The 27,500-nt window shown below is 40.0% G+C and overlaps 1 protein-coding gene across 1 annotated transcript in view; it reads right to left on the minus strand.

Moving 5' to 3' along the window:
• Nucleotides 1-4,771: 4,771 nt before the first annotated feature.
• LOC135487074 (otoferlin-like) overlaps nucleotides 4,772-27,500 on the minus strand; it is a 119,196-nt gene continuing 96,467 nt past the window's right edge. The window contains exons 36-53 of the mRNA XM_064770410.1: nucleotides 25,572-25,706; nucleotides 22,787-22,807; nucleotides 20,336-20,350; nucleotides 18,349-18,526; nucleotides 17,980-18,095; nucleotides 17,528-17,551; nucleotides 15,293-15,427; nucleotides 14,653-14,924; nucleotides 14,153-14,323; nucleotides 13,687-13,844; nucleotides 12,119-12,175; nucleotides 9,011-9,153; nucleotides 8,745-8,833; nucleotides 8,339-8,485; nucleotides 7,762-7,952; nucleotides 6,977-7,158; nucleotides 6,525-6,625; nucleotides 4,772-5,255 (exon numbers count right to left, since the gene is read on the minus strand). Of these exons, the coding sequence (XP_064626480.1) occupies nucleotides 5,075-5,255; nucleotides 6,525-6,625; nucleotides 6,977-7,158; nucleotides 7,762-7,952; nucleotides 8,339-8,485; nucleotides 8,745-8,833; nucleotides 9,011-9,153; nucleotides 12,119-12,175; nucleotides 13,687-13,844; nucleotides 14,153-14,323; nucleotides 14,653-14,924; nucleotides 15,293-15,427; nucleotides 17,528-17,551; nucleotides 17,980-18,095; nucleotides 18,349-18,526; nucleotides 20,336-20,350; nucleotides 22,787-22,807; nucleotides 25,572-25,706 (2,316 nt within the window). The 3' untranslated portion in view covers nucleotides 4,772-5,074. The remainder of the gene's footprint in view (nucleotides 5,256-6,524; nucleotides 6,626-6,976; nucleotides 7,159-7,761; nucleotides 7,953-8,338; nucleotides 8,486-8,744; nucleotides 8,834-9,010; nucleotides 9,154-12,118; nucleotides 12,176-13,686; nucleotides 13,845-14,152; nucleotides 14,324-14,652; nucleotides 14,925-15,292; nucleotides 15,428-17,527; nucleotides 17,552-17,979; nucleotides 18,096-18,348; nucleotides 18,527-20,335; nucleotides 20,351-22,786; nucleotides 22,808-25,571; nucleotides 25,707-27,500) is intronic.

The raw sequence follows: 27,500 nt of genomic DNA on the forward strand, positions 1-27,500 counted from the left end.
AAAGCTAGGAGGCAGTAAAACTATAACGTGTATTTTCTTTGTGAACTAAGCCACCGGCTGCTTCTTCCAACCTTTATTTTCTTCACAGGAATTCAGATTTTCATCCATCAAAAAGAGCAGAGAGTGTATTTTGTACAGAAAAATTTTCATGACAGTGAATTTATGCAGTGGTGTAAGCAAAATCCACACTCAATTGTTTACCAGTTCAGCTTTAAGCAAATATTGACCAGGTCAGCTTTAAGCCTTGACTTGTGTTTCTTCCCCATGGCAACAAGTACATTAACTTTCAAAGCACTTACATCACAGGTAAACAGACAGTAGAGACATCTAGAGGGAGAACGGTTAATCATTTGCATATTTAACATGATACCTGGAATGAAGACCTACACGATATAAAGGAACTAGAAAATGACATTATGGCTTAATTAGATGTATTATTTGGATATATGAATGTATTGGATGCAAGGTTGTGGAGTATAATAATGTTAGTGAAAAATATCGATCGCACTTTCCTGCTCAGTTTGGCAGTCTCACTATTTATCAACCATTTTTAAGGTTAGAGGTGTTTTTCTACATTCACACCTTGTATCCCAGCCAAGGCCTTGTACTTGATACAATGTGTAATTACTGAATAGGATCGATATCCTTTCATCAATAGATTTAGTTGAGATATTGCATCAGCAAGCGGCCAATCCTTTTCAACATTTTTAGATATCACGAAAGAGACTTATTCGCTACTTATTCATCAGTTTCAGAAGCAGTCAAAATGGCAGTTTATTCCACAATCTCGTAAACCGTTCACATTTGAAGGAAAAACGGGCATATTACGTCATATACTCATACATGTCATCACACCAAGATCGAAAAATGATTGTATTAGCCAACCTTGTCCCCAGTGGTCATCAGATCTACAGGTTGTCGCAATAAGATGTTGCTTCTACTACAATATACTGCCACATATTCAGGACTGACCTATTGGTCGTATTTGTGACCCTTTTCTAACCCGGCGGTATGAGGCTAAAAATCATAAGATCATGAGATCAAGTACTTCCGATCAAACACTGATGTGGAACCATTGGGGACAATGTTGCATAGTTGCCACGAGGACACGTACATTCTGATGTAACTAATCACAAACGTTAATTAGAAGTTAACTATTCTATACATGATATATACAGTTAGATGTCGCTTAGAGGCTGGTTACTCTAAGGATTTCGGCAGTATACCTTTGATCATTTTGGTGAATAGGCACGGTGTTTTTCCTAATGGATCGACGAAGAACACTTGGGTATCTCATCTACATAACTTGATGACAACACTAACGTGATCGGTGACATCACTCCATATATAAACCATCCTACCACGAAAAGGACTACAGCTTAATCTCAATAGTGTAATCACATTTTCAGGGCACTGGGATTTTCATTTTCATATATTTTACAAGTTAATAGCTCAGTAGATATTCTACCCGTCTCATACATTATTGTCTTTCACTCACAACCAGCTGGATTCAAGATTCCAATACCCTTTCAACTATGGTTGAAATCCGGCAAAGCATTGACGATCCCACCAAGCACTGACCATGCAACTGAGGGAAAATCAACATATCATACGAATTTAACTTTTGTGTGCGAGATAAAAGCATCGTGTGGCGAGAAATATACAAAGCGAGACCAGGCAACCCCACCATAGTTGAATCGAAAAAACAGTATATAAGCTTACAGGTAAAACCTATTTATTTTTGTGGCCACAATTGTTGAAAAAAACTCCGTTTCCATTGATAAAAACCAACCGATTGGGCATCTTTCGGGCCATTTATTCATTTTTTTCTCATGCACGAAATTATTAAGTTTGGGAAAATAAATAGGTTTGCTGTTGTCCTAAGACTCAAATAATAACAAGGGGTTAAAAGGCATCAAAGAGAGGTGATGTTCTTTCAGTAATGTGCAATATTTTTCACATGCAGGTTTTTTCTGACAAACATCACTTGTCTGTTACGGTCATCGGCCGTTTATGTGGCATTTGTCGCCATCTCATAGCCATAGCTATCAAACCAGAATGATAGCATAGGTGCCTGTAAGATTGACCTTTTTATCTCCCATTGGACCGATAATTATCGCACATCACTGTGCTTAAAATCACGTGTCTGCAAAGCACTTAACAATAACAGCCAATCACAGTTAAATAATTGAAGCAGATAAAAGGGTGCGCATCAACTTGACAAGAATTTGAAAAACGGTAACAAGTTTTAATAAGATTTCTAACCTAATTAATAAATTCATAACATCTGTACATTAATCACATAATAACCAGCTTTTAATTAGCTGATATTTTGAGAATGTACACGTTTCAAGTCAAAGGGACTTTTTCATCATTCACACCTGCTTGGCAACTTCATGGTCCCTTTCCACTCGCTAGTGACTCCACGTAAGAGTTCATTTCCTGATGCTGAATCCAGTCAATGCTGTTACAGAAAATCTATTAGTTTCACACCGATCAATTTCAGCTCAGCTAGACCTCAGCCACCTGTGTATAACTAGTATCTACAGTGCATTACATGTATGGTGTCTCACGCTTAGTCAACCTGAAACTGATCTTAACTTACTCAGACTGATACGAGCCTTAATTCAATACTTGATGCAAAACGATCAACCAACCGACATGATATGTTGACAAAACTGATAACAAACTAAACTCCTTCCAAGAATTTTATAAAGCATGAATTTCTACTAGTAGTTTTGCCCTAACCAAAGTTCTGAAACTCTGTAATGTCAATTTAAAGGGAGACTAAAGGCAGTTTCTAGGAGGGCGAGATTAAGTTATATGAATTCACCTGCACTTGAAACATAATATGTAGAGAAGTTCATTGTCGAGATAGGACACAGAGACGCTCTCGTGTTAAAAAAAAGAAAAAAATCTTCGTCGAGCGGGTTCGAACTCGGAACCCTCGCCACTTGATCCTTGCCGTCATACCCGTTATGCCATGAAGCCATTGTTGTATAATACACATATTTTCCAGTTTTTCATTTCACGTTCAAGCTTGACAGAATGGCGTCTTTTGTGCCATCTGTACCATTTTCAGTTTCAAAGTGGCCTTTAAAATTTGCCCTCTTACAATATTGGCAAAGTAAATTCATAAGATACATAATCAGGAGATAAACCTGACACCCTGTGATGATTATAGGAGCACGCAGCTATTTTTCGAGTTTTAAAGATGCAAAACAATTTCCCGCTTTGCTGGTATTAAAACCATGCGAGTATTGAGGAACTGTCTGATTAGATGGCATTCGATTTCAAACAACAACCGCGCGAGGTCGCAATGGCCACTTATAGTAAGATTATATGAACTGATGTGTTTTCCACATCTGGTGAATACGGTAGCGCCACGGCGGCCTGCTGGTAGCCTATCAATCTGAGGGTATTTGAAACAGTGGCTATCTGGTCGTTCAAAACATGGCGGACAGGCGTTAGTGTTTTCTAACTTGGCCGTTAGGGTTTTTATGAATGCATGTTAGCTTTAAGGATTGTTTTGGGGTTGGGAAGATGTAGGCCCAGTATTGTTACAATGATCGAATGTGATATCCTCTAGCAATAGCATACCCGCCTTTACAATAAAATCAAGAACTTTGGTTAAGGCAGGCATTTGTATCTGTTTCAGTCCTGAAATCCTGGCATAGTCTTTCTCGCTTGATTTTGGTCAAGTGGGCCAAGGATGCTGACTTTGAGCTCGTGACCTTGAACTAGCTGACCTTGAGATTGTTGACCTTAAACAGGTCAAGCAGGAAGTTCTGACATTGAACTGGCTGACCTTGTGCTAGTGACCTGCAACTAGCCGACTTCAAAGTAGTGAACTCCTGCTATCTGCCTTTAGCTAGTGACGTTCAACAAGGTGACCTTGACGGCTTGAGCATATGACCTTGAAACTGTTAACTTCACCAAGCACCTATCGAAATCACACAAATCTTTTCATCAGAAAATGAGGAGTTGATTTTACAAAATTTGAGAAGTTGAGTTTTGAGGTTAGCCTATGATTACATGTATATCTAATAATTTGATAATTTACCCTGCATAATATAATGTTATTATTGTGAATCCATCTTGGAAGGAGGATTAACAGTTTGTTTATGTACATTTCGAACCTATGACACTTGCAGCAGAACAGTCACCCATAAAATGGTAAAATTCCTCAAAAGTCTAATTATGAATGGTGATAATTTCAAGTGAAAATTAATGACTTTATATCAAAAATGTATTCATGCTCGTAAATTTGAAAATTCTAGATACTTCACACCAACTTGTTATAATTGAATGTTATATGGTACAGCACACAGCAGAGAACAATACAACGTTACTAAACACTATCATGTCCCAAATGTCAAAACTTTATAAACACGAAGATATCACAATTTTGCATTGAAGGCAGTTGATGATGAAATACCGGTGAATTTAGAATCCCTCAGATATAATCATCGACGGGCCGGCGTGGCATGAAGAAATGGAGATTTCCCATGAATAACATAAGTCCTATTGATTCTAAAGATTGACACCAGACGTCAGTCTAAATCAATGAACTTTACCACAAACAGTTCAGTTCTGACTGCAAGTGTCAAGAAAATCCAACTGCTCTTTCCAATTTATGTTTCATCAACGAAACCTCTTAATCAGTCCACAGCAATACCGTTTATTGAAATCATTATCCAAGTGGCGCCACCTATGCGCCGAACATCCTCTTTACAGTGTATCCCGGCATCGAGTAGAAGAAGATTGCCAAAATGGCGGTCAGGAGGAGAACAACGAGAACTTTCAAGATGACCCATTTGTAGTTATGCCAGAGAATGTAGCGAATAGACTTCAGAGGGTTCAAGAACCAGATAAAAGAAGAATCTGGCCGGCTGAAAAAATACGGAAAAAATCATTGAGTATATTCAGATCATATTTGATATAACGGTAATATCCGTATATACTGTAGTATAGGTCACACTATTTCACGGGTGTACACGTTAGTGGCCTATAGGAATCAAATGTTCGATAACGAAGAAGAGTAATACTGTTCTAAGTGGATAGATGGCGCTCCTTAAGCTCCGAACATCCTCTTGACTATGTATCCTGGCATCGAGTAGAAGAAGAGAGCCAGGATCGCCGTCAGAAGGAGCACGATGAGAACTTTGAGGATGACCCATTTGTAGTTATGCCAGAGAATGTAGCGGATTGACTTCAGCGGGTTACAGAACCAAATGAATGATGAATCAGGCCGGCTGAAAAAGGACGGAGATGCAACATTCAACGTTAGTACAACATTCATGTTAACCTCTTTAGGACTGAGAAACTGGACATCGGGCACTCGAAGCACTCTGAACAACTGGGCGCGATATGTCACCACTAAGGCCCTTTGGGGTATAAAGAAGTTCAGAGCGTGGCATCATTTGAACAACTCCATTCATGAGGAGATCAAACGACCATAATTTTAAGGGCCGATTCACACAAGAATGTCCCTTCAATCGTCATAACAGAGGCATTCGTATGTATAATGTACAATACAAATGGAAAAGCTGTCTTTAAAATTCTCAGTCCTGAAGAGGAAAGACACTGACACATCCGCCATGTTACAATCAAGGAAAGGTATACGGAGATGGAGAAAGACCCCAGCTCTCTCGAGAACTGAAGAATCCACATCACAAACAGTCTCACCAGCTCTCACTTGAACACAAGTTGATTGAGAACAGCACTCTATACCAAAATGTACTACATCTTCACAACACTGACACTATTACCGGCGTCTTTCTCAAACAATATGTGCCTATAGTTGCTTCCAGATTTGACTCTCCGTACCCAGCCCATTTCTTCACATTGTGGACGAGGACAATTACCTCTGAGAGCAACTACAGTTCTAAAATCTTTCAAACAAACTCACACAAGGTGACTACAGTGAATCTTGGGCGTGAAGGTCTCAGTGAAGGTCATCTAGTTATCACTTAACCACAAAACAACGAAGTTTGTTACAAGTTACTGTTGTACATTCAAGCATCATGGTTATTACAATAATTACGGTCCTTTGGAGTAAATGTATAATCACCTAAATCTGTGTGTCAACAACAAAGCTGCCGGTGGTCTTTTCAATTCTGACTCCCAAACAGTTGCTCCATATTGAAAGAAAACATCTGCCACTTGGCAATTCAAATTTTCCAAATCCTCTTTTTCAAGTTGATAACATTCACGTCAACTATCCCAATGCCTGCTCACAAAGCTATGGGATATCTGAACATGATTTGAGGTTATGCAAAAACCTTATCAAATATTTGCTGCTGCCTCACAGTAAGCCAGTTTTGAACAACACGTCACCATGAACGAGCCGTTTTAATCCAAACACGTTTTTGGCCTTTTTGTGTTATGCACGGACCACTCATTCAACAGATCATAGATAGTGCTTATCACAGCTTATTGCTAAGCACTGATGGCTAATGTCATTTCCACAGACTCAGGCGACATCAACTCCATCGGACGTACAAACAAGGCACGTGACTTACTTCGGCTTGTCAAGTGGTTCTGGCTCATTCCTGGCGATACCAGCTGGATGCTTTTCAGCCTCCTCTTGGGTCATTAGGTGCATCTCCGCCTCAACTTTTCCCTGGTAGATGAAATAAGAAAGAAAAACAATATCTATATTCCTTAGGAACTTAAAATCAAGAAATTGTTGAAGACACAACAATGGTGAGTTCTTCTAATGGTGAATCTTTCTCTAGCACTTTTATACAGACAGGGACTGCTCCTATAAGTCAGAGCTTACTGGAGTTCGGCCAGTCAAAGGCAAAGCAACACATTGGAGTTTGAACTCATGTCACTTGAACTATATGCTAGAACTCTTAACCAGTACACTGCCAAGCTCCACCTTATTACCGACTACACCGTACTGAAGCAATACAACCTATACCATCACAAGGTAAACAGTAGCGTTGTACAAACAGAAGTTGAAACTTACAGTTAGTTCCACCTCTTCGCTGTTCTCATCCTTGACGGCGAACGGCCACCATCCTTTCACCCTCTTGTGTTTGAAGAGCGACATCTGGGGAACGCTGCCGTCGGTCTTCAGCATATCCAGAGAGCAGCGCTTCGATGACTTGGCACCTCGGGGGAAGCGATTCAGGTCAAGAGTCAGGGAACCTGCAAGGAAACTTTGTAAATCAAGACGGGCTTCGGAGGGTCCCCGCTGATGGTATTCAACATGTCGAAGAGGTGTGTGTTTGATGATAGGGAATTAGACTCTTTCCAGGCTTGGGACCAAACGGGATCTGAGACTCAGCTGAGAAGCTCTTGAAGTCATGGGATCATATTCTGTCTTACAATCATAGCCTTTGGCCATAAATCATTGACAACACGGTGGAGAACCATTCCTTAAACAGAAAGCAAACTAATTAAGTGCCTACCCTAAGAAGCCATAAGCTTAGAAGTGATATGCATTAAAGACCCACAGGTCCCACCTGTAACTGACCTGCAGGATCATCTACGTAAAACTTAGACAAAAAGCCATGAGCTGAGAAAGATAACGGCACTTACCCAAGAAGTCATCGGCTGAGAAGTGATCTGCATCCCAGACCTGCAGGTTCAACTACGTAAAACTTAGGCAAAAAGCCATGAGCTGAGAAAGATAACGGCACTTACCCAAGAAGTCATCGGCTGAGAAGTGATCTGCATCCCAGACCTGCAGATTCAACTACGTAAAACTTAGGCAAAAAGCCATGAGCTGAGAAAGATAACGGCACTTACCCAAGAAGTCATCGGCTGAGAAGTGATCTGCATCCCAGACCTGCAGGTTCAACCTGGCAGGGATCTTTGTCTCGGTTTCATCCCAAGAGAACAATGATTCCTTCTTGGTGATGACAATCTTCTCCTCTGCTTGTAGGTAGTCGAAAGGGAAGATGAATCGCCAGTTGAAGTTGCCTTCGCCGGTCAGCGATCTGAAAGAGAATCGAATAACGAGTTGCTGGTTGAAGTTTCCTACCTGTTCATGGTGCGTGCTCTAATGTGATTGATGCCACGCAAGGTTCAACCATGTCACACCAGCTTCAGGTCAGAAGCCAGACAAAAACTGAGTTTCCTGAACTCCCCGTTACTGGCTGACTGCCCTTAGCAAAAGTGACCCTAGCTGCCAACAGCCCAGATGGGAAAGGTGAGAAAAGGACAACAGCAGCTAAGCTACAAAAAAGTGCTGGCATGGGACAAGGACGCCAAGGGGCTGAAAAAGTACCAAGACCAAGTTATAGCCTTAGCCTCTGTCTCACGAGGTATGAAAGCATTTGGTAAGGAATTAAGCTCCTTGGACACTTAGTATGAGTTGGCTTACCTGTAATGGACATCAGTTGCCTGCATGTCCTCCTGACCTTTGACCCAACCCTTGACGTAGATGTCACTCATCTTGTCACCTGTGAAGAACGCATCATCCTCGAGGACGACGTCGTCTGTGTTCCAGATGATGCATCGCAGTTCAAGACTGAAACAATTAACAAAAGTTTTTTTCACAAGGAGTTTTAAGCTGTCGCAAACTTGGCCTACATTAGCCCGTCAGGCGCCTGAGCCAAAATGGCACAAACCTGATGCAGGGAAACTCATCTGTAGCTGCTATTGGTTAAAAACATTTGAGTAGGATAAGTCTTGAGTAAGTTTAGTTTCCACTGCAGCAGGGAAGGTGGGAAACCACACGGTTTCAGAGGTCCATCAGTAAATGTCAGCCAATTTCAAGACATACTGACCTCTTTGGTTTTCTCGGTGAGATATCAACAGGGGCTCCAGGCAGGGGCATGTCCATCGGGAACATATCCACCCACATCTCCAGTTTACCCTGAAACAACCAAAGAAAAACTAGCAACATGTCTCACAGAGCATAACATTTAGCCATTGAGGAAAGTGATACCAGGACTAAGTTTCTGAAAATGTGTATTTTCCAACAAACGGTCTAAATCAGAGGATGAGCAGGAAGCCAAGGTTTATATTCTCGATGCCAGTCTCTGATACTAACCTGTTCGATTCCTGGTTTGTCGGGGTTGAATAAAGCTCTAGTCTCCACGTGTTCTGGGACAAGCTTGGTACCTACTTTCGGGATCTCGTGCCAGTTATTCAAGGCAGCCAGGGCTAAGTGTTCATCAGTCGCCTTCACCACACCTAGAAGTGGTCAATTCAATTAGTGACTGATAGAACTAATTGAAATAGTCATAATTCTTAGGCATATAAACCTGAAAGGCCCAGTTCTTCCATCTCTACTAGTTGTTCACAGAGATATCTGTCTTCAGAAAGGAGACCTTCACACGACCATAGTGCATAATGTTGTCATTCAAAAATAAGAAGCTTGACAATTTACATATATCAACTATGGTGACGCCCCTCTTAACAACGTAACATAATTTGAAATGTTTTTGACATGTATCACGAGAGATGATTGGATAAACTGGACCCTTAATTCAGATAACTGTGAGAATAGATAACGCTCAAATAAGCTTTTAATTCAAAGTATTTTAAAAATTGTTTTCAGAAATCATGCAGGATATGAAGAATTGAGAAGAAGATCCATGCTGAAGTGAAGGAAGGAATTGTTTTAGTCTTAACGTTTAAGGAGATTCATGATCTGATAGTTGCATGTGGCACTTGAAATATTGCCATTAGACACACGTGAGGATGAAACCAGCATCAAGAGTAAAGAAGTTACAGTTATATACTCCTGTTTCACTGACCTAAGACACTTTCTGAATGTTCAAGAAACAGGTGATATTATTATGCACAAGGTTGTTTGATACCGTTCCAAAATGTTCAATTTTGATGGACAATGTGCTGTCGGAACCACAAAAGTAGTCCGATGGACTTGAAGTCATTTTCCCGCTTTGCTTTATGTCGATTTTTAAGTCTTAGTCTTAGATCGATAAAACGAGGGGATTTAGATGCTGAAATAAAATACAAGGTATACGTGGCAGAACAATTTGGTTGAATTAAGACCGAAATCATGCTTTCATCATAATTGGTGATTGTTAATGAGGTATTATTTAAGTGCAGCAAGGACGTGGAAGCAGAAGCATGCTTAAAGTGCAGCAACTGAAATTTGTGGTCTTGCCCTCAACAAACAAAAATGTTTTTCTATATATCGTATTTTTATGCCATCAATTTTAGTTGACAGAATCAAGCACAAAGGCTATCAGAAAAACTACGCCGCTACGTGGCGCTGACTGTCACACGGGACAGAGATATGACATCAAATTTGTTCAAGTTTGGCATCATTTTCACACATGGCCTACTGAAAATCAGTACTGCCTATTGGGATGCCGACATCCCATTGACAAGTAATGAACACTTGGATATCATTCAAGTACGATACTCTCACTAGTAGATGGCGTTCTTCGACTTCTTAACGGTTTCTCTAACTTTTCTGATTTATCTGACAAAAGTCCGACATTGTTCGACTTTTCCTTGAAAGGTCAGATTTCTAGAAAACCTGTGAAAGTAAAGATCAAAGGCCTATGTTGAATGGGGTTAATGTGGTTACTTAATTGAGTGAGCTAAATAGTATTCGTACTTTAGGTCACTTTGGGTGTTTGGCTCACACCTCATTAACCCCATTCATCAAAGACATTTTATCATTATTTTCCTATTTTGGGAAACCCTGATATTTTTCACAGTTTTTTTTAAAAATCCGACCTTTCAGGGAAAAGTCGGACTTCTGTCAGATAAATCAGGTCAGAGTTAGTAAAACCGTTTAGAAGTCGGAAAAAAGCCTTCTGCTGGTGTTGGTACCTTTCAGCGCTTTTATTGAAAATCTCCTTATTGACAACACTAAACAGCACTATACTACTATTAAGTGATTAGTATGAAGAAACAAGTGAACATGTAACTGTACTTATTAGTAATATGACGATAAGTGAAAGTCAGATCCCAAGGATCATCCACAACTGACCAATCAAGTCAATAAAGTCACCCCACACTAGAAACAACACAGACTTTAATTCAACACTACTATTGGGCACAGTGTACATGTAACCTTGAAAAATTTAAGCACACGATATGAAAATGTACACTTGTAGAACACTAGATTACACCCAGTCTCCTAATTCATTCTTTTCCCCTTCCCACAAGTTAACATTTATCCTACGTATGTTCCCACCAGCCAATATGTCATGATATTCATTAAAGCACACCAAAAGCACTGCAGCACTTTTAGCTAAGCAATCGAAGTGCCGATCATTTGAATAAAAACCCTCAGAATGTGCGAAATGACAATGAAATGTATGACAGCAAGATTCTATCAAGTTCAAAGACAGCTTGATCCCTTAACTAAGTCTTAGGCTATGAGTACAGATCAATATAGTTTAAGTGTCAAACCAGATTCTGGCAAGACCAGACTAAAAGGATTATCAACTTAATACTAATAGAACTGGGAAATATGACTAAAAATTCACCCAAAGTTAGTTATTTTACGTACTTCATTGGTAAAATATGAAAGGTACAAAATAATTTAACCAACTTTTGGTGGATCTTGACTACAATATGCTTCACCCTAAGTTGAGATATTTCAGCTGTGTCAGTGTCAATGATGACTGTATACTGTTATATGTCAACTTATCGTGGAACTTGCACACATAATACTATAGGGAATGAAGAACTGATCTCGTGGATAACGGTGAACATTATTACAACCAATGGGGGGCCAAACCAGAAAGTAGTCTTCATTGCTGTTGTATTACTATTGACTACAGCAACCCGAACAGTTCAAAAGTCAAGACGTGACTGCCATGTTTGAACGTACTCATGAAGATGCCAGATACCAATCTTTCAATATCAGTAATAAAGTAACATTTCGTCCAACTGCTTCTCAGTTTAACAAAAATCTCATTGCTTGTCTTTCTTCAGCCAAGTGCGTGGCCAGTGGGTCTCAAGAATTTGTCAAAGAAGTTCGAAAAGCCAAAAGCTATTGACAAAACCATTCATTGGAAAGCAATTGAATGGAACATTCTAATGGAAGATGTGCTGCAATTGCTACAAATCTCTACAAGACCCCAGTCATCCGAAAATCGAATTTCATTTCTGGTTTGGCTACATCTACCATATATCTGGTCATCTACTGAAAATAACTGGTAGATTTTACCATCATGGTTTGGGCTGGTCGATTTTTGATTTTTTCCAAATTTGAAAATTCCAGATGCTATGTACATAAAAAGATGAATTGAGAAATCTAGAAGACACAAAAATGCAGGTAAAGATAAACATGATGTTCACTCTAAAATAATCGGAAATTAAGGTTGTTTAACCCTTCCCCCTCAAGAGGTTGTTTGGCATTCCGAAAACATGCTGGGGCCAAGAATAGAATCCTGGAGCTGCCACCGCAGTGAGAAACACCCAGTGGAGACAGGTTTCGGATGAAAACCTTGAGTGGTTCAAAGGAAAGAGATGAAGAAACTTGATCGGAAGTTTCAGGCAAAAGTACTGTCTGGCTATAGAAGTTAAAGTGTTTTGTGTGTGAGACTGCAGTGTGATTGATTGTCAAAGGTTATGATAATGTATGCTGATTTTTGGCGAATAAAATAAAGAAACATGCTTGTGCAACTTCAGTTCCATACCATGAGGTAAAGTTGGAAAGACTGCAGAGACCTCGATATGTGAATGGTTGAGTAATGTAACATATTACATAGCAATTCAATTGTTAAAACTACTTTTTAAACGTCTCGTAACTTGTTTTCTTTCAAAGAACAGATATAGTTCTTTGTCACAAGCATGTTTCTCTTGCTGCCATAGTTCGATTACTTACTTTTAACACCTAAAACATGAAGAGACTTGTGTATTTTGGTTTGTGTAACTGGTTGATGTCACAGAAAGGTAGTGCAAAGCAGCATAAGCACTAGTCAGGCAAAACGGATAATTTGTTGACCATCGAGAAATTTTATGGTATCAAAGACCATGACAATGACAACCAAAAGTCTGCGAGCGAAACATTCATATCAAAACGCATGGCCATCTGATGTCTTAACTGACTGGGAAACTGTCACCCAAGTTCACTAGATTTGGGTGTTTTTTAGTCATTTGGCAAAACTTTCAGTATAGCCTGACTGAGCTGCTACAATGCACATCATTCAAAGCGGGTATTTATTCATGAAAGCTTGAATTATTAGAATGCCAGAAATCATCTGAAGTAAATGTATCACACCAAAGATTTGATAATTGAAGATTTGTGTGAAAAAACGAACACACTTTAGAATCTAATAGGGCTCTACATGGAGAAGAAAGATTTAGTCAAGTTTTGTAAAACATTCCATTTTCAAAGAAGTTGGATATTGCAGATGATGATGTTGGTAATCACATGAACTTGTAAAGGTTGTTGATTCCATGGTCACAATGAGTATTGGTAACAGGTAAGTATATTGAACTTTGTGTCTTAATGGCACTTTGCCGTCCGTCAAGCAAGTCAGTCCCACAACCTTTTACTTCAGTGACCTTTCATAACGGTAGTATTAAAAGTCCAAAGAGTAAAACAATCAAGTAGGCCTTACTGAATTCAACTGATCTAACCAAACACAACAAAGTTTTAGTTCCATCTGCAAAATCCGAACAAAAACCAAAATCGAGATAGAAAGGGTTAATCAATCTGTGAAACACATCTTGCAATAGGATAATTTATTCAAATTTATTTAAATTTATGTAAATTTAATCAAATCTTACCATTCTCATCTTCAATCTCCATAGGGCCTGTAAAGACTCGATTTCCAACTCGCACCTTGCCGTGAGAATAGGAAGGACCTTCAACTTTATAATCCTTGCAAAGTTTAGCAAGGATTTGAGTTGGTTTGTTTGGGTCTCTCCAAGCGTTATAGCCATGACTGAAAGGAAAGGATGCACAGCATAATGATCCAGGTCCCAACTCTGCATTGAACCTAGTCCTTTCCCTACTGTTCTCCTATTGTGATAGTGAAGAAAACAGACTATACATACAGGTTCTGTTGAGATTACCGACCTTTAAACCAAATTACCATGTTTATCCCCACAACTCATAACGTATATTATCTATGTCCGTCTTTCTGGTTGCAAATAAATATCGTAGTTTGACTTGTCCAAGGGATTTTGGCAAGTAGTGTCCATGACGGAAACAGAGAAACATAAAGGCATACAGATACTACTCTCAACTTACATTTCATATTTCCTGGCCAGGCCACACGTAGCACGATGCTTGCTGTAGTATCGGTTTTCAAGGTCAACTTTGGTTTCTCCAATCAGATCATCAGTCCCAACCAGATCCCAATCATAGATCTGCACGTTCAACATAGACTCCATCGGGAATGTAGCCTCAATCTCAAAACACCTGAAAAGGCGGCAAACAATGTGGGTCATGAAAAGATTGATAAATGAACCACGAATACTGACAACCTGTACAATCCTTCACAATCCAGCAAGGGTAGATCATGCTGCAACACAAACTAACGCAGCTATGACAGACACTAACATCAGGTGTTCAACAAGTACTATCATAGGAGGCTTTCCCCGACTTCTTAACGCTTTCTCTAACTTTTCCCCGATTTATCCGAATAAAGTAAGATTTTGTCCGACTTTTCCGTGAAAGGTCGGATTTCCAGAAAACCTGTAAAACATACTAGGGCTTCCCAAAATAGGGCATTAAATGCAGTCACTTACTTTCCAAAGACAGGGCTGAGCTGTTTAGATATGTAGTTCTCCTTGTCATTTTGGACAGTTTTTCCAAGTTTGATGATACAGTACGGATCTGCTTTCCCGTTTAAGTCAGCTGGGTGAAGGTCATTCGCCTTGACCACGTACACTCGGACGAGGACATGGATGGGGTCGTTATTAGGTAGGCCTTGGAACATACCAAGCGAGGGGTCGCCGCCACAGATGGTAGCATCCTCTATATCAGGAGGGAGAGGGACTTTGTAGATCATGAGGGAGCCCTGGTATGGAAAAGGGTATCATACTTTACTACAGTCTTATAAAGAGCTCAGTTCGCCCAGTTTATCAAAAAGAGGAGGAGGCCTCACTAATTTCAGTTCAGAAGACTGTTTTCCAAATAGGTTTGTAACATATGAGATAGGATGGCTCTATCTCACAGCATAGGTTTCCTTCTGTTTTGGGATGAATGGAAAGATTACACTCTAACACCACAGATGAATCCCTCTTCACGCAACATTCCATCATGAGGATGATTTCTTGAGTGTTTCTGCTGAAGCAGGTAATCTTGGCCTCGCCAACGCCTTTATCTAAAGAATAGAAAGTTGGCAGTGCATTAACACATTTGCATGGCAGGAAACTATTGACTGACCTTGAACTTGCCAACAACCCGACTCTCATCGTCCATCTCGTCACCTGTCTTCTTCCCTCGGTAGAGATCAAACGTATGAAGCCATTCTTTGAAGCCATTGAAGTCATTCTGACTCTCAAGTTCATTCGGGTAAACCTGCAAATATTCACGGGACGGATGCTTTGATCATGTATAACAGGGATCAATCTATAGCTAAACCCTCCTGGGGCCTGGAGTTGGAGAGCTAGGTAACTCAAAGCTATAGAAAGTCACTCAAACTCTTTAACTACTAATATAGAATACAGCCGCAATTATCTTTATCTTAATTAAGGTACTTTTGCTTTCTCAGCACGAAAGTAAAGACGACCAAGGAAAACCATGTTGAATATTCATCATTACCCACATGCATATACAAAACGTATTAGTTCGAGTTCATACACTACTGCTGCTAAGGTCAACCCCAAACCACATTTCAATAACCATTACCCTGAACACCACCAACACCACAACTAATAGGGATAAAGGTATCTGTAAATAAAGGAGGGTACAGAAGAGCAGTCTGGTCTACTCAGCCTATAAACCCATTACATATCCAACCAACCTGCCACACCCAGTCGAAAATTCCCTTGTTTCAGTAACGACATGAAGGTGTTATAGTCTTGGTGCCTCGAATTTCAAGACCCTAAAGGGAGCAGCGGTTATCATGGCCACACTCACGATGATCACTAATCACTTATCAAACTACCTAATTCACCAGGGATACTGATTAGAGATAATCACAGCATATGAAGTGATATTATTCAGAAGACAAACCACACCCAAAAATGCCGACGCCAATCCCACCGCAGGCAAATTCGAATCATTCAGATAGTCAACATGCTTACGATGCCAAGGATCAGCTTAACGGACACAAACCAACAGGGTGGACGTTTTGAGCATACGTTTTTGGAGGATCATATCAGTGGCCTATGTACAAAACGGCAAAAATGAAAATGAGGGGAAGGAGTAGAAAAAATTGTATGTAGGATTGATCATTAGGAATCTGGAAATCAAATCATAAAGCAGGAAGATTCTTTGTAATTGACCAAGAGGCTAAAACTGCCCATAATCTGACAACAAAACCAGAACGGACTTCATTTGCAGTGCCAATGGTAGACAGCAGACGTTGGAGACGACAGCAGGCTTGCTGATTGAAATTTGCTTCCGAGACATTTACAAAATATTAAAATATCAGAGGCCAACATAGGACTTGCTGCTTTTGGTTGAGGCCTGAAGAAGCGCCGAAAAATTGCATTTTCAGAAGCGGTAAACATTCAATCATGTGACAAATGGAGGGTTCGTCACTCCTGTTGTCATGAAACACTCGATTTTTCAGGTGATTGGAAGTGACTTGCCTCACAATCATTAAACGACCGAAAGCAGGAGGTCCTGTATTGCCAGGATTTCAGATTGCCCAGCTTCTTCCAATTTGATCTAATTCCCGAGATGAGAATGGTGATCTGCAGTCTGCCATCAGCATTTTGAGAAGTTACCATCATTTAACCATTCTGATCAGATTGCACTATAATATCATTTGGGCATCAAGGAAAATGCAAAAAATATAGAAATATGAAAAAATAGTCAAGACAGAATTACTAAGTGTGGTTTTTATAATGGGAAAGATTTGAGAATCTGCTTAAGGTCCAAAGGCAAAAACATACATAAAGATAATCTGGAAAATGAAGTGGGAGGCTGTAAAGAATCGCATCAAGGGGTTAGCTGCTTCATTCATACATTTAACAGCAAAAGTGTAATGAAAGGCATTTTGCAGTTTCCCCACGAAGTTGTTCGTGCCAATGTGCACTAGAATCAGAATGTTTGTTTTGGAAAAATGACGCCATTGCGCATTGATGTAGTGGGTTTCTCGGTATTGGCAACAACAATAAGTCAACATTTGTTGAAAAAAGCTTCAAACTTGAGACTTGTTGAAGAAATATCTAACTCGGTTGTAGATGGGGAAAGTGCTATACTGCCGGTATATACCAATGACCTCCGATTGATGTCGGCTAGAAATATGTACCAGCCATCTTGAACAATCAGCTTTTATGGTCACTTTGCCTCTTGAACTCTCAGCAAGTAAAAATGGCAAGTGAACGTTTACCGTTGATTGATGAAGATGGTTCAAGTATGACCGATCAGCTACAATCAATCAACGATAGAAAATGGAGTAAATGAGAAAGAATTTCTGAAACGGACAGTCAGTGTGACCCCGCTTACCGTCATTTCAGACATTTCTTCCTCCTAAAAAACAAGAGGTTTTGATTTACTGCATCTGCTTATGCAATAAAGCCAAGTCTGCAAAGCGAAGAACCTTTGGCAGAATAGCAGTAGGTACGTTAGGTTGTCTCTCAGCCAGCCAAGCCATCCAAGAGAGAAGCTTGCATGCTCTATTAAAGAAGGCTTCACTGGAGATGACATCTCTAGGTTCCTCGCCTTGTGAAAATCGAACAAAGGTCAAGCACAGGGAGACCTTAGGCAACATTTTACCGACAAGTATCTTGGCATGTATCCTATCTATACACACAGCATATACCCAGTACTCATTCGCTCTTTCTCAAAGGCTGAATTAAAGTAATCCCTCCCAGGGCCCCAAACTCCATGTTACCTCAAACGCCGATTGAGCATCCCGGTACAGTTAATGGATTGATCACGATGAAGCTGTGTCTTACCGTGAGTTGAGATGCCGGGCTAACCTTGTCCTTCTTCCTTTGTGCCTTAGGCGAGAGCTTGGAGGCGAGACCTGTCGCCCTTACTGCTCCCTTGAATTTCAGTTTGGAATTCTTTCCTAGAAATTAGAGTGAAATAGGATGGCTTGAGCTTCTCGAAAACGACCGACAAGCACATTGCTTTTTGAGAACATTACCTGGGAGTACAGCTACAGATTCGGGATTACCCGTAGCCAGATGAGACATTTGGATTGGCAGCTGTAAAGCAGACCTTTAGACTAACTCATGATTTGAATGTCTATATTTGTCCAGTGGGTGATATAAGCTGACTCGACATGCTTAATATTCAACACTTTTAAAGATCTTCCATACCATCTTTGTCTTTGCCCATCTCCGCAGCATCACCATTCGGCAGTGTCCCGTATCCCTTGTCTCCCTCTCCCGTCGCTGGTGTAGGAGTGTTACCCATCTGGAGATTCTCAGGAAGTTTCTTGTCGACATCGAGTGGATCCACAGGGCCTATTTCTTCCTTATCCTTGCCCATCTGCTCCTGTAAGCATAGGGGGAAGACTCTCATGGGAGAAACTGGTGCTGATGGGAAAGTTGGGCATGGGCTATTTGACTACACTTTCGACTAAATCAGTGCTTGATTATGATTGTTCCTAAATGTATGAAGTCAATTTCAAATGTATTTTTTTACAATCTGCAACAGATAAGTTTTCCCTAAAGAACCTATTGTTTGGCTATAAATGTAAGAAATTCCAGAACTCAAACTTTGGCAAGTCTGATATTTTGAGCAAGAGTACTGAAAGTCATGCTTAAATAGAAAGAGTAGTGATGCACATGATGAATACAGCTTATAAGAGCATGAAGGTTTAACTGGAGGAATCCAATTTTCATTGGAGAAACAAACTGTAGTGATTCTTAATCACATGCAACATGCCGATTTTCGTAAGACCTGTATATTCAGTTTTTTTGTAGCTTATTCGTACAGTAATATTGTCATGGGACCAAGTCTATGATGAGTAAAACATTTTGTAATCAATTGATTCCTAGTAATATCAAGGGGTGGACTTACTATCTAATACTATTGCTATTCTGGTCCTTTTTCAGTACAGGACAGAGAGCACGCTCAGCGCTGTCGAGATCAAGTTGTTTTTATGGGGCAGATGACGGGGTCGGATGCATTTCAGGCGTTTTCTGATTTTACAATATTTTGTTGGAAATGGTCCTTTCTAGGGTTCATGCAGGGAGGTGTAATACAGCTTTCTGATCAATTTCCTCGTCTGCGGTGAATTCAAGCTCGTTCATGCATTAATGAGGCAAAGATGACATCAAAATAAGCCACAAAAGGTTAATATCTCAATATGCAGATCTGTAACGGAATCAAAAATTGAGTTGATAAGAATTCAGAGATCCTGAAGAAAGCATGCACTGAAAGATAAACAGTTAGTATTGGAAAAGACAGAGAAAGAGGGGGGGCTGACTGTAACCTAACCACTTGTAAATCGGGGCCAAAACAGTGAGCGGGAAGTGCTGCCATTGAGATGAACAACCACACACAGGCAGATCTTGTCTCCAGATATCTGTTTTAAAGTTCTCATCCCCTGCTTAGAGAGTTAACGAGTGGGTTTATACATACATTCTGGCTGTGACTTTGTCCGTAAAAGACCAATTTTGGATATGCTAACATTCTAACCATTGGCTCTCTTTTGATGCAACAGAGTTGTAACGAGGACGATTTTGCTCATCAAAACAAGGGTCATACAAGGCTCACCTACCATATCATTACAGAAACTGGAAGTAGTCAGAGGTCTCTCGTTTCTCGCTCAAATATACATTACTTCAGGGAACGAATTCAGAGCTTTTGGCGAGGAGGATTTTTCAAAGATTCAAACTGACCTGATGTCTCTTCAATCCGACAGAAACATTCGTTCCCAGTCGCTTGTGACTACATTACTTAAGGGGTATCTCTTTTTAATACAGCGTTCTTAAAATGTTCAACTTCGGAATATAATTATATGGTAGGTGGATAATATCACATGCAACATGCATTAACCCCTTCTCATCTAAGCTAGTAGCGTTTGATACTTGTTCATAGTTCAAACAACGATATTTCAAACTTTCAGTCTAAACAGCACGTTTTGGTTACCTCACCAAAACCACTACGGTAACGACGTTGGCACATTGTAACCGAGGCGTTTGAGAATGGTATTCCAATTTGTTTTTTGTAATATTTCACATTTTATTCTGAATATTTCACCAAAGATACCTCTCAAGAGAGACGAGAAGGGGCTCTGAAGACCAAAATATTGATTTAAAAGATGCTGTAATTAGAGATCGTGTTTAGAGGTGTTACCTGTGAACTATCGCCCTATTGATAGGGTTGCAAAATAAATACACCGCACATGATTCAACAGTCGTCAAGAACTCAAGGATTGATACAGAATCAGAACTGGACAGAAAAGGAGGATGACCCTACAACCTAGATGCGACGTCATGCACTTTAAAGTTCACCATGGAGAATCCAACTTTGGTGTTGACCACAGTAGGATACCACAGTTTGGAAACTCTCAAGTATCAGCAGCCGTTCATCAGCTTGAGCGTCTTCTCAAGTGTTGCATTATCACCCCCAGAGATTCTGTAGCCTGAACTGCGAGCACTGAAAGGTAAGCCCATGTTACGTACATCAGGTCTTCCTGTCTGCTTGTCTAAGGAAAACAACAATACTCAGAGTTCAGGATGCTGGCAAATCTCTGGAGAGACATTACTAAAACCAATGTCTTCAATCATAACTTTAGGAGCTTATCAAAGTATAGTTGATAGGAATATAAGACCACAAACCAAGGTTTTTGACAGACGCTATCAGGTTTTCAAGAAAGATTGAAATGATCGATATATAAATGAATATGGTCACTAGACCATCAAAGCATGCACTCCTCGATACTAATCAAATCGTTATGCTATGGATTACTGGATCTCGGATAAAATCACCAAATTGTGCGATGAGGGGTTATATGTGGTATTTGTCAAGAAATATAACATTAAAAACTGTCCTTGAACTGAACTGCCTGGATTTCTCTAAAGAGTTGGTGAAAATGTAATCCAACAAGTAATGAAACAATTGGCCTAAAACAGGACGAGTAAAAGTTAACATTTATTTCATTTTGTAAATCACGGAAACCTGAATTTGGTAGAAAATGAAATAAAAACAACAACATTTCAATAACCAAGTTCTCGTTGGTTTTGGTGTTCATACGTCCTTGCTAGGATAACAACATGAAGAGAAGTAAGAATACCAAGAAGTTAAAGCAAAATACAATAAATTATGTGTGCAGTAGTAAATCAGTGACAACAATTTCTAGTGTTATGAAATAATTTCAAATGCAACTACCATTTTGACAATATGAAGAAATGTTTTTGTGTTGATTATGGCTAAACAGAAACTTAATTCTTAATGATACACTTAGTTGAAAACTGCTGTTTTGAAGCTGATTTAAAGCTAATGTGGTGATCATTTTAAACATGAAATAGCGATGAATTGTCTCGAAAACAAATTCAAATTAGTCTCATGGAAATTTCAAAGTTTAGAATAAGGCTTTAAGATATGAATTGTGTCATAAAAGTGCATTCATATAAAGTACAAGCTCTGATACCGAAATCCAATCTAACATCTTACTTGGGACGGCCAGCTAGCCTTACTGAACTTGACACTCGTAGGAGGCTTTTCCGACTTCTTAACGGTTTCCCTAACTCAATTCAAATAGGCCTTTGATCCTCTGTTTTACCCTATTTTGGGAAGCCCTGGTTTTTTTCACAGGTTTCTTAGAAATCCGATCTTTCAGGGAAAAGTCGGACAATGTCAGACTTTTGCCGGATAAATCAGGAAGAAATTAGAGAAACCGTTAAGAAGTCGGAAAAAGCCTCATACGAGTCTTACTAGTCGACCTAAAGGTGTAAAGGAAGATATTTTAAGAGATACTTTATTTAGGTCTTTTCATCGAAGAGGGTATCAAAGCTTGAATATCTGATGTGCAATACAAGAAGTTTACATTGCTGGATTTTGGATGTAACCCATTAGTATAGCCTGATACAGATGCGAATTCTCGGTGCGTGCTCGATGTATTTTTAGAAAAATCTCTGAAAATGACATTAACGTTGGAAAATTTCGAAAAAATAACCGGAATCCTGTTCTCAGCCCTGAATCAGCCAACAGCAACCCCTTGAGCTCTGACCCCTCAGTGTTTCTTTGAAGCCGGAAAAACATGTTTTTAAAGCTGATATGAAAAGATATACCAAAATTTGTGTCAACGTCTCAATGTTCCAAGGAACACATTCGCATATCATTCAATAACATTTCTTTTTGAAGGAAATAAGCTGTAACGACAACTAGTCTTTATAAAAACTCATCTTGCGGGACAATATTTGTTTGAGCTTCGTCTCGTGTGAATAGCAGACGACAACCAAATAGAACATGGAAAGATTAAAGAAGAAAACCACTACAATTTCATCAACTTAGCACCCATGCTGCACTAGCCAAACGGAAACATGGATAGCCCACAACAACGACTGACACAACCAACAAAGTTACTTCTAGGTGTACTGGACAGAATGTAAAAACAACTCCATAGACTGACGCCAAGTGTGTCGGTTTTTGAAAATAAATCTTAGGTGATAGAAGCTTTTTATGGCCTGAAAAGCAACATTTTGTCCTTTTTCTTTGGCTAAAAAAGTCTCTACGACACCTGGCACCACCTATGGGCTGTACACACATCTATTTGCATTTAAGTGAAGACGGTAGTGTAAATACCTGCGCCAATTGTTGTTGTGCCTAGAATTTGGAAACAGTTATTAACACACCAATTTTACTTTAGGGGATACATCTTTCTAACCCTTTTAAAAACTTCTCAGAGGAGAATCACTTATTGTTTAAGAAAGTCAAGACAACTACAATAATCTTGTTGGAATTTATTTTTATTAGTTTAACTAAATAATTGTGAGTTCAGAATTTAGAATTCAAAATTTCATGGATCAAAATCCTTTATAGAGAGAATGATCAGAGAATCATTCAAACGAAGAAATAGGGGAGGTTCACCAAAGACAGTGGGAGGGTTGGATAGGATGTTACCTCGGCTGAGATGGAAAGCAGGTTGAACCAATAAAATAGTTGCAGCAAGAGGGATATTGCTAGTGTGTACCATACTTTACTGATGTGAATTGAGAATCGAGCTGAATGTATGATGTCAAGTCTTTTTCGAGAAATTTTCGTTTCTGTTCTTGTTTTATTCACAATATCTACAGCTTTCTACAAAGCAAGCATTCTGCCATGCCCTTAAAATAATGGTAACGACTGTGATATTGGTTTCTGAAACTACTGCACATGCTTCTAATAACCTCCTATGCTATTTGGTGCAACCGAGTGAGAAGATTGGTGTTTTTCAAAGAGATGCGAACACCTATTTCAGCACTACACAAGGAGGGGGCAACACTCATACAGGAATGAAGAGGAACAGATAATGAGGAGAGAGGGTGAAGGGTTGAGGATGGTTGCGAAGACAATCAATGTTGTAGCATGTCTCAGTGTGTTGAACGGTATTCACCGGTTGAGAAAACGAGCAGCCCCAGCAAGTTGATGTACCAACAGAAGCATTGGATCTTGCCAGTGAGTGGTAAATTTCATTTTCAAGGTTCAAGAATATATAGAACATAATTGTAGAAAGGGAATTAAAAGTTGGAAGGGAAAGACGTCAGGAGGGTCAGGATTTTTCTCTCAAATAACTCCACATGGGGTCTTTTAACATTTATTTCACTCTCTTATTGTAATAACTTTCGCGCGTGGTTTTATCAAATGTACCATAAGAGAAATTTTGGGAAAAAAAATCAAAATATAAGATTCGAGTATGACAAGATAAAATTTGAAAATTCCAGAGAAAAATTGGGAAGCCTGAAATCAAATAGTCACTTTATAAATGTAGTCGACCTCACCTGATAGCAAGCTGGACCAGCTCTATAATAGCTCAGTAATGTAGTCGACCTCACCTGATAGCAAGCTGGGCCAGCTCTATAATAGCTCAGAAATGTAGTCGACCTCACCTGATACCAAGCTGGGCCAGCTCTATAATAGCTCAGTAATGTAGTCGACCTCACCTGATACCAAGCTGGGCCAGCTCTATAATAGCTCAGTAATGTAGTCGACCTCACCTGATACCAAGCTGGGCCAGCTCTATAATAGCTCAGTAATGTAGTCGACCTCACCTGATACCAAGCTGGGCCAGCTCTATAATAGCTCAGTAATGTAGTCGACCTCACCTGATACCAAGCTGGACCAGCTCTATAATAGCTCAGTAATGTAGTCGACCTCACCTGATAGCAAGCTGGGCCAGCTCTATAAAAGCTCAGTAATGTAGTCGACCTCACCTGATACCAAGCTGGGCCAGCTCTATAATAGCTCAGTAATGTAGTCGACCTCACCTGATACCAAGCTGGACCAGCTCTATAATAGCTCAGTAATGTAGTCGACCTCACCTGATACCAAGCTTGGCCAGCTCTATAATAGCTCAGTAATGTAGTCGACCTCACCTGATACCAAGCTTGGCCAGCTCTATAATAGCTCAGTAATGTAGTCGACCTCACCTGATAGCAAGCTGGACCAGCTCTATAATAGCTCAGTAATGTAGTCGACCTCACCTGATAGCAAGCTGGACCAGCTCTATAATAGCTCAGTAATGTAGTCGACCTCACCTGATGCCAAGCTGGGCCAGCTCTATAATAGCTCAGTAATGTAGTCGACCTCACCTGATAGCAAGCTGGACCAGCTCTATAATAGCTCAGTAATGTAGTCGACCTCACCTGATAGCAAGCTGGACCAGCTCTATAATAGCTCAGTAATGTAGTCGACCTCACCTGATGCCAAGCTGGACCAGCTCTATAATAGCTCAGTAATGTAGTCGACCTCACCTGATGCCAAGCTGGGCCAGCTCTATAATAGCTCAGTAATGTAGTCGACCTCACCTGATAGCAAGCTTGGCCAGCTCTATAATAGCTCAGTAATGTAGTCGACCTCACCTGATACCAAGTTGGGCCAGCTCTATAATAGCTCAGTAATGTAGTCGACCTCACCTGATAGCAAGCTGGGCCAGCTCTATAATAGCTCAGTAATGTAGTCGACCTCACCTGATACCAAGCTTGGCCAGCTCTATAATAGCTCAGTAATGTAGTCGACCTCACCTGATACCAAGCTGGACCAGCTCTATAATAGCTCAGTAATGTAGTCGACCTCACCTGATACCAAGCTGGACCAGCTCTATAATAGCTCAGTAATGTAGTCGACCTCACCTGATACCAAGCTGGGTCAACTCTATAATAGCTCAGTAATGTAGTCGACCTTACCTGATACCAAGCTGGGCCAGCTCTATAATAGCTCAGTAATGTCCTCAAATCTGGGAATGATCTGAAGGGGTATACATCTTTACTTGCCTTCTGTTGGTGATAAAGTTGGATATACTATATGCTGTATACCAACTATCAGCAGCTTGCAGATTTGGATTTAACAAAACCGTTTTTCCGAGAAAAATACGAATCTCATTGAAGCATACCTTGATCATAGTTTCGACGGAAGCGAAGTATTTGCTCCACCAATCGAGACTCTCCTGGTCCTCCTTGTCTTCCTCCGAATCTGCTTTCTTCTTTTTTTTCTTGTTTTCTTCTGTCTTCTGCTCCTTGGCATCGCCCTGCAAGCAGAAGTCAGACATTGAGATGTTTGTTCTTAGCATTTCAAGGGTCTGACGATTACATAAAACGTCATACAGTTAACTACAGTTAGTTGTTCATGGCCGCACGTTCGCTCTCAAATGTTATGGCCATGGCGATGACATCATCTACACGCCGCTGAAACGTTTGATATGTGCACGTGTAATTCACGACCTTTTGTTCAGACCCTTTGAAATGGTATTTTACGACATTGATTTTTTTACAACATTAAATGCTGAAACCAACAATCGGTTTTATATTCCAGGATGTGACTCTCCAGTTAAGAGGAGAAGAACGGTATCAGAATATGGTATATCATAGATTCCACTATAGGTTCATCAGCTTGGTTGGAGTATGGCATGTCGTAGATCCAACTAGGTTCATCAGCTTGCTTGGAGTATGGTATATCATAGATCTAAATATAGGTTCATCAGCTTGCTTGGAGTATGGTATATCATAGATCCAACTAGGTTCATCAGCTTGGATGAAGTATGGTATATCATAGATCCAACTAGGTTCATCAGCTTGGATGAAGTATGGTATATCATAGATCCAACTAGGTTCATCAGGTTGGATGAAGTATGGTATATCATAGTTGCCAAGTTGAAAAGTGTAGGCCAGGAATGTATTGAGGTCTAAACCAATGTTTCTACACTTTTACAGAATATCCACAAAATCACCGTATTCAATTAATACTTTTGGATAATCAAACCAGAACAAACTTTCGTTCAATTCTGAGTGCTGCCATTCTGAATAATGATGATATTTTGCATTGCTCCTTTTATTTAGAAACTAGTTCAGACCCTCTTGCTTATCTCAAAAGTTTGAAGGAAAAAGCCGAGCAGAAGAAACTGTTTAAAGAGTGGTGTAGTACAAGCCTGCAGCGTTCTTTTAAAACGCATTTGGCACCTAAGTAGCAGAAAATAAGGAAGTGACTACTTGGCAAGCCGGCTTACCAAACAGCGACTTTTTCTTGTCCTGAATGGAGAGCCGAACTCATTAATATTGAAGTAAAGTCTCCAGCTCGCCAAACAGGGTAGATTTTTTTACCTGTTTGGCAAGCCCGGCTGGCCGAACAGGGTAGCTTTTTAGTGCTGTTTGGCAAGCGGCTCTCCAAACAGGACAAAAAAAGATGCCTGTTCGGCGAGCGGCTTGCCAAATAGACCCGGCCAAGAAATAAAGTAAAATATAACCAACTGATGACAAGGTGAATAAGTTAACCTTACCTATATTATAATGGGTAAGGTTAGCAAATTTGCTATTAATCTATGACATGACAACATACTTTGTTAATCACGAGCTTATCATCCAATATTGGAATTTTGTGATTGGTCCTTTCCAATGATCTGATGACATATTTGACTCCCGAGGAGTTTATCCTATTATATTTGGAACCATTGTATTTGGAACAATCATTCAGTATTTAGTTATCCGTAACATGGTAGCAGAGCGTAGTTTAGGTCAATGGCGATTGCTAAGAGATTCTCAGTTAACTTATTTTGAATTGAAACAAACGTTTTTGCTCTCGGATGTTAAGCTGGGTTTTTCCTGGTGGTTTCACCCTATCATATCTAGAATCAACATCCAGTATCTAACAATCGGTAACATGGTAGCAGAGCGTAGTTTAGGTCAATGGCGATTGCTAAGAGATTCTCAGTCATGTCAGTTAACTCATTTTGAATTAACATAAAACGTTTCTACTCTCTGATTGCAACAGCTTGATGGTTTTTCCAAATGACTTGGCTTTGAGGTGAATTGCTTTGCTAGTCAATGCG

The sequence above is a fragment of the Lineus longissimus genome, chromosome 4 (genome assembly GCF_910592395.1).
Source record: "Lineus longissimus chromosome 4, tnLinLong1.2, whole genome shotgun sequence".
NCBI lineage: Eukaryota > Metazoa > Nemertea > Pilidiophora > Heteronemertea > Lineidae > Lineus > Lineus longissimus.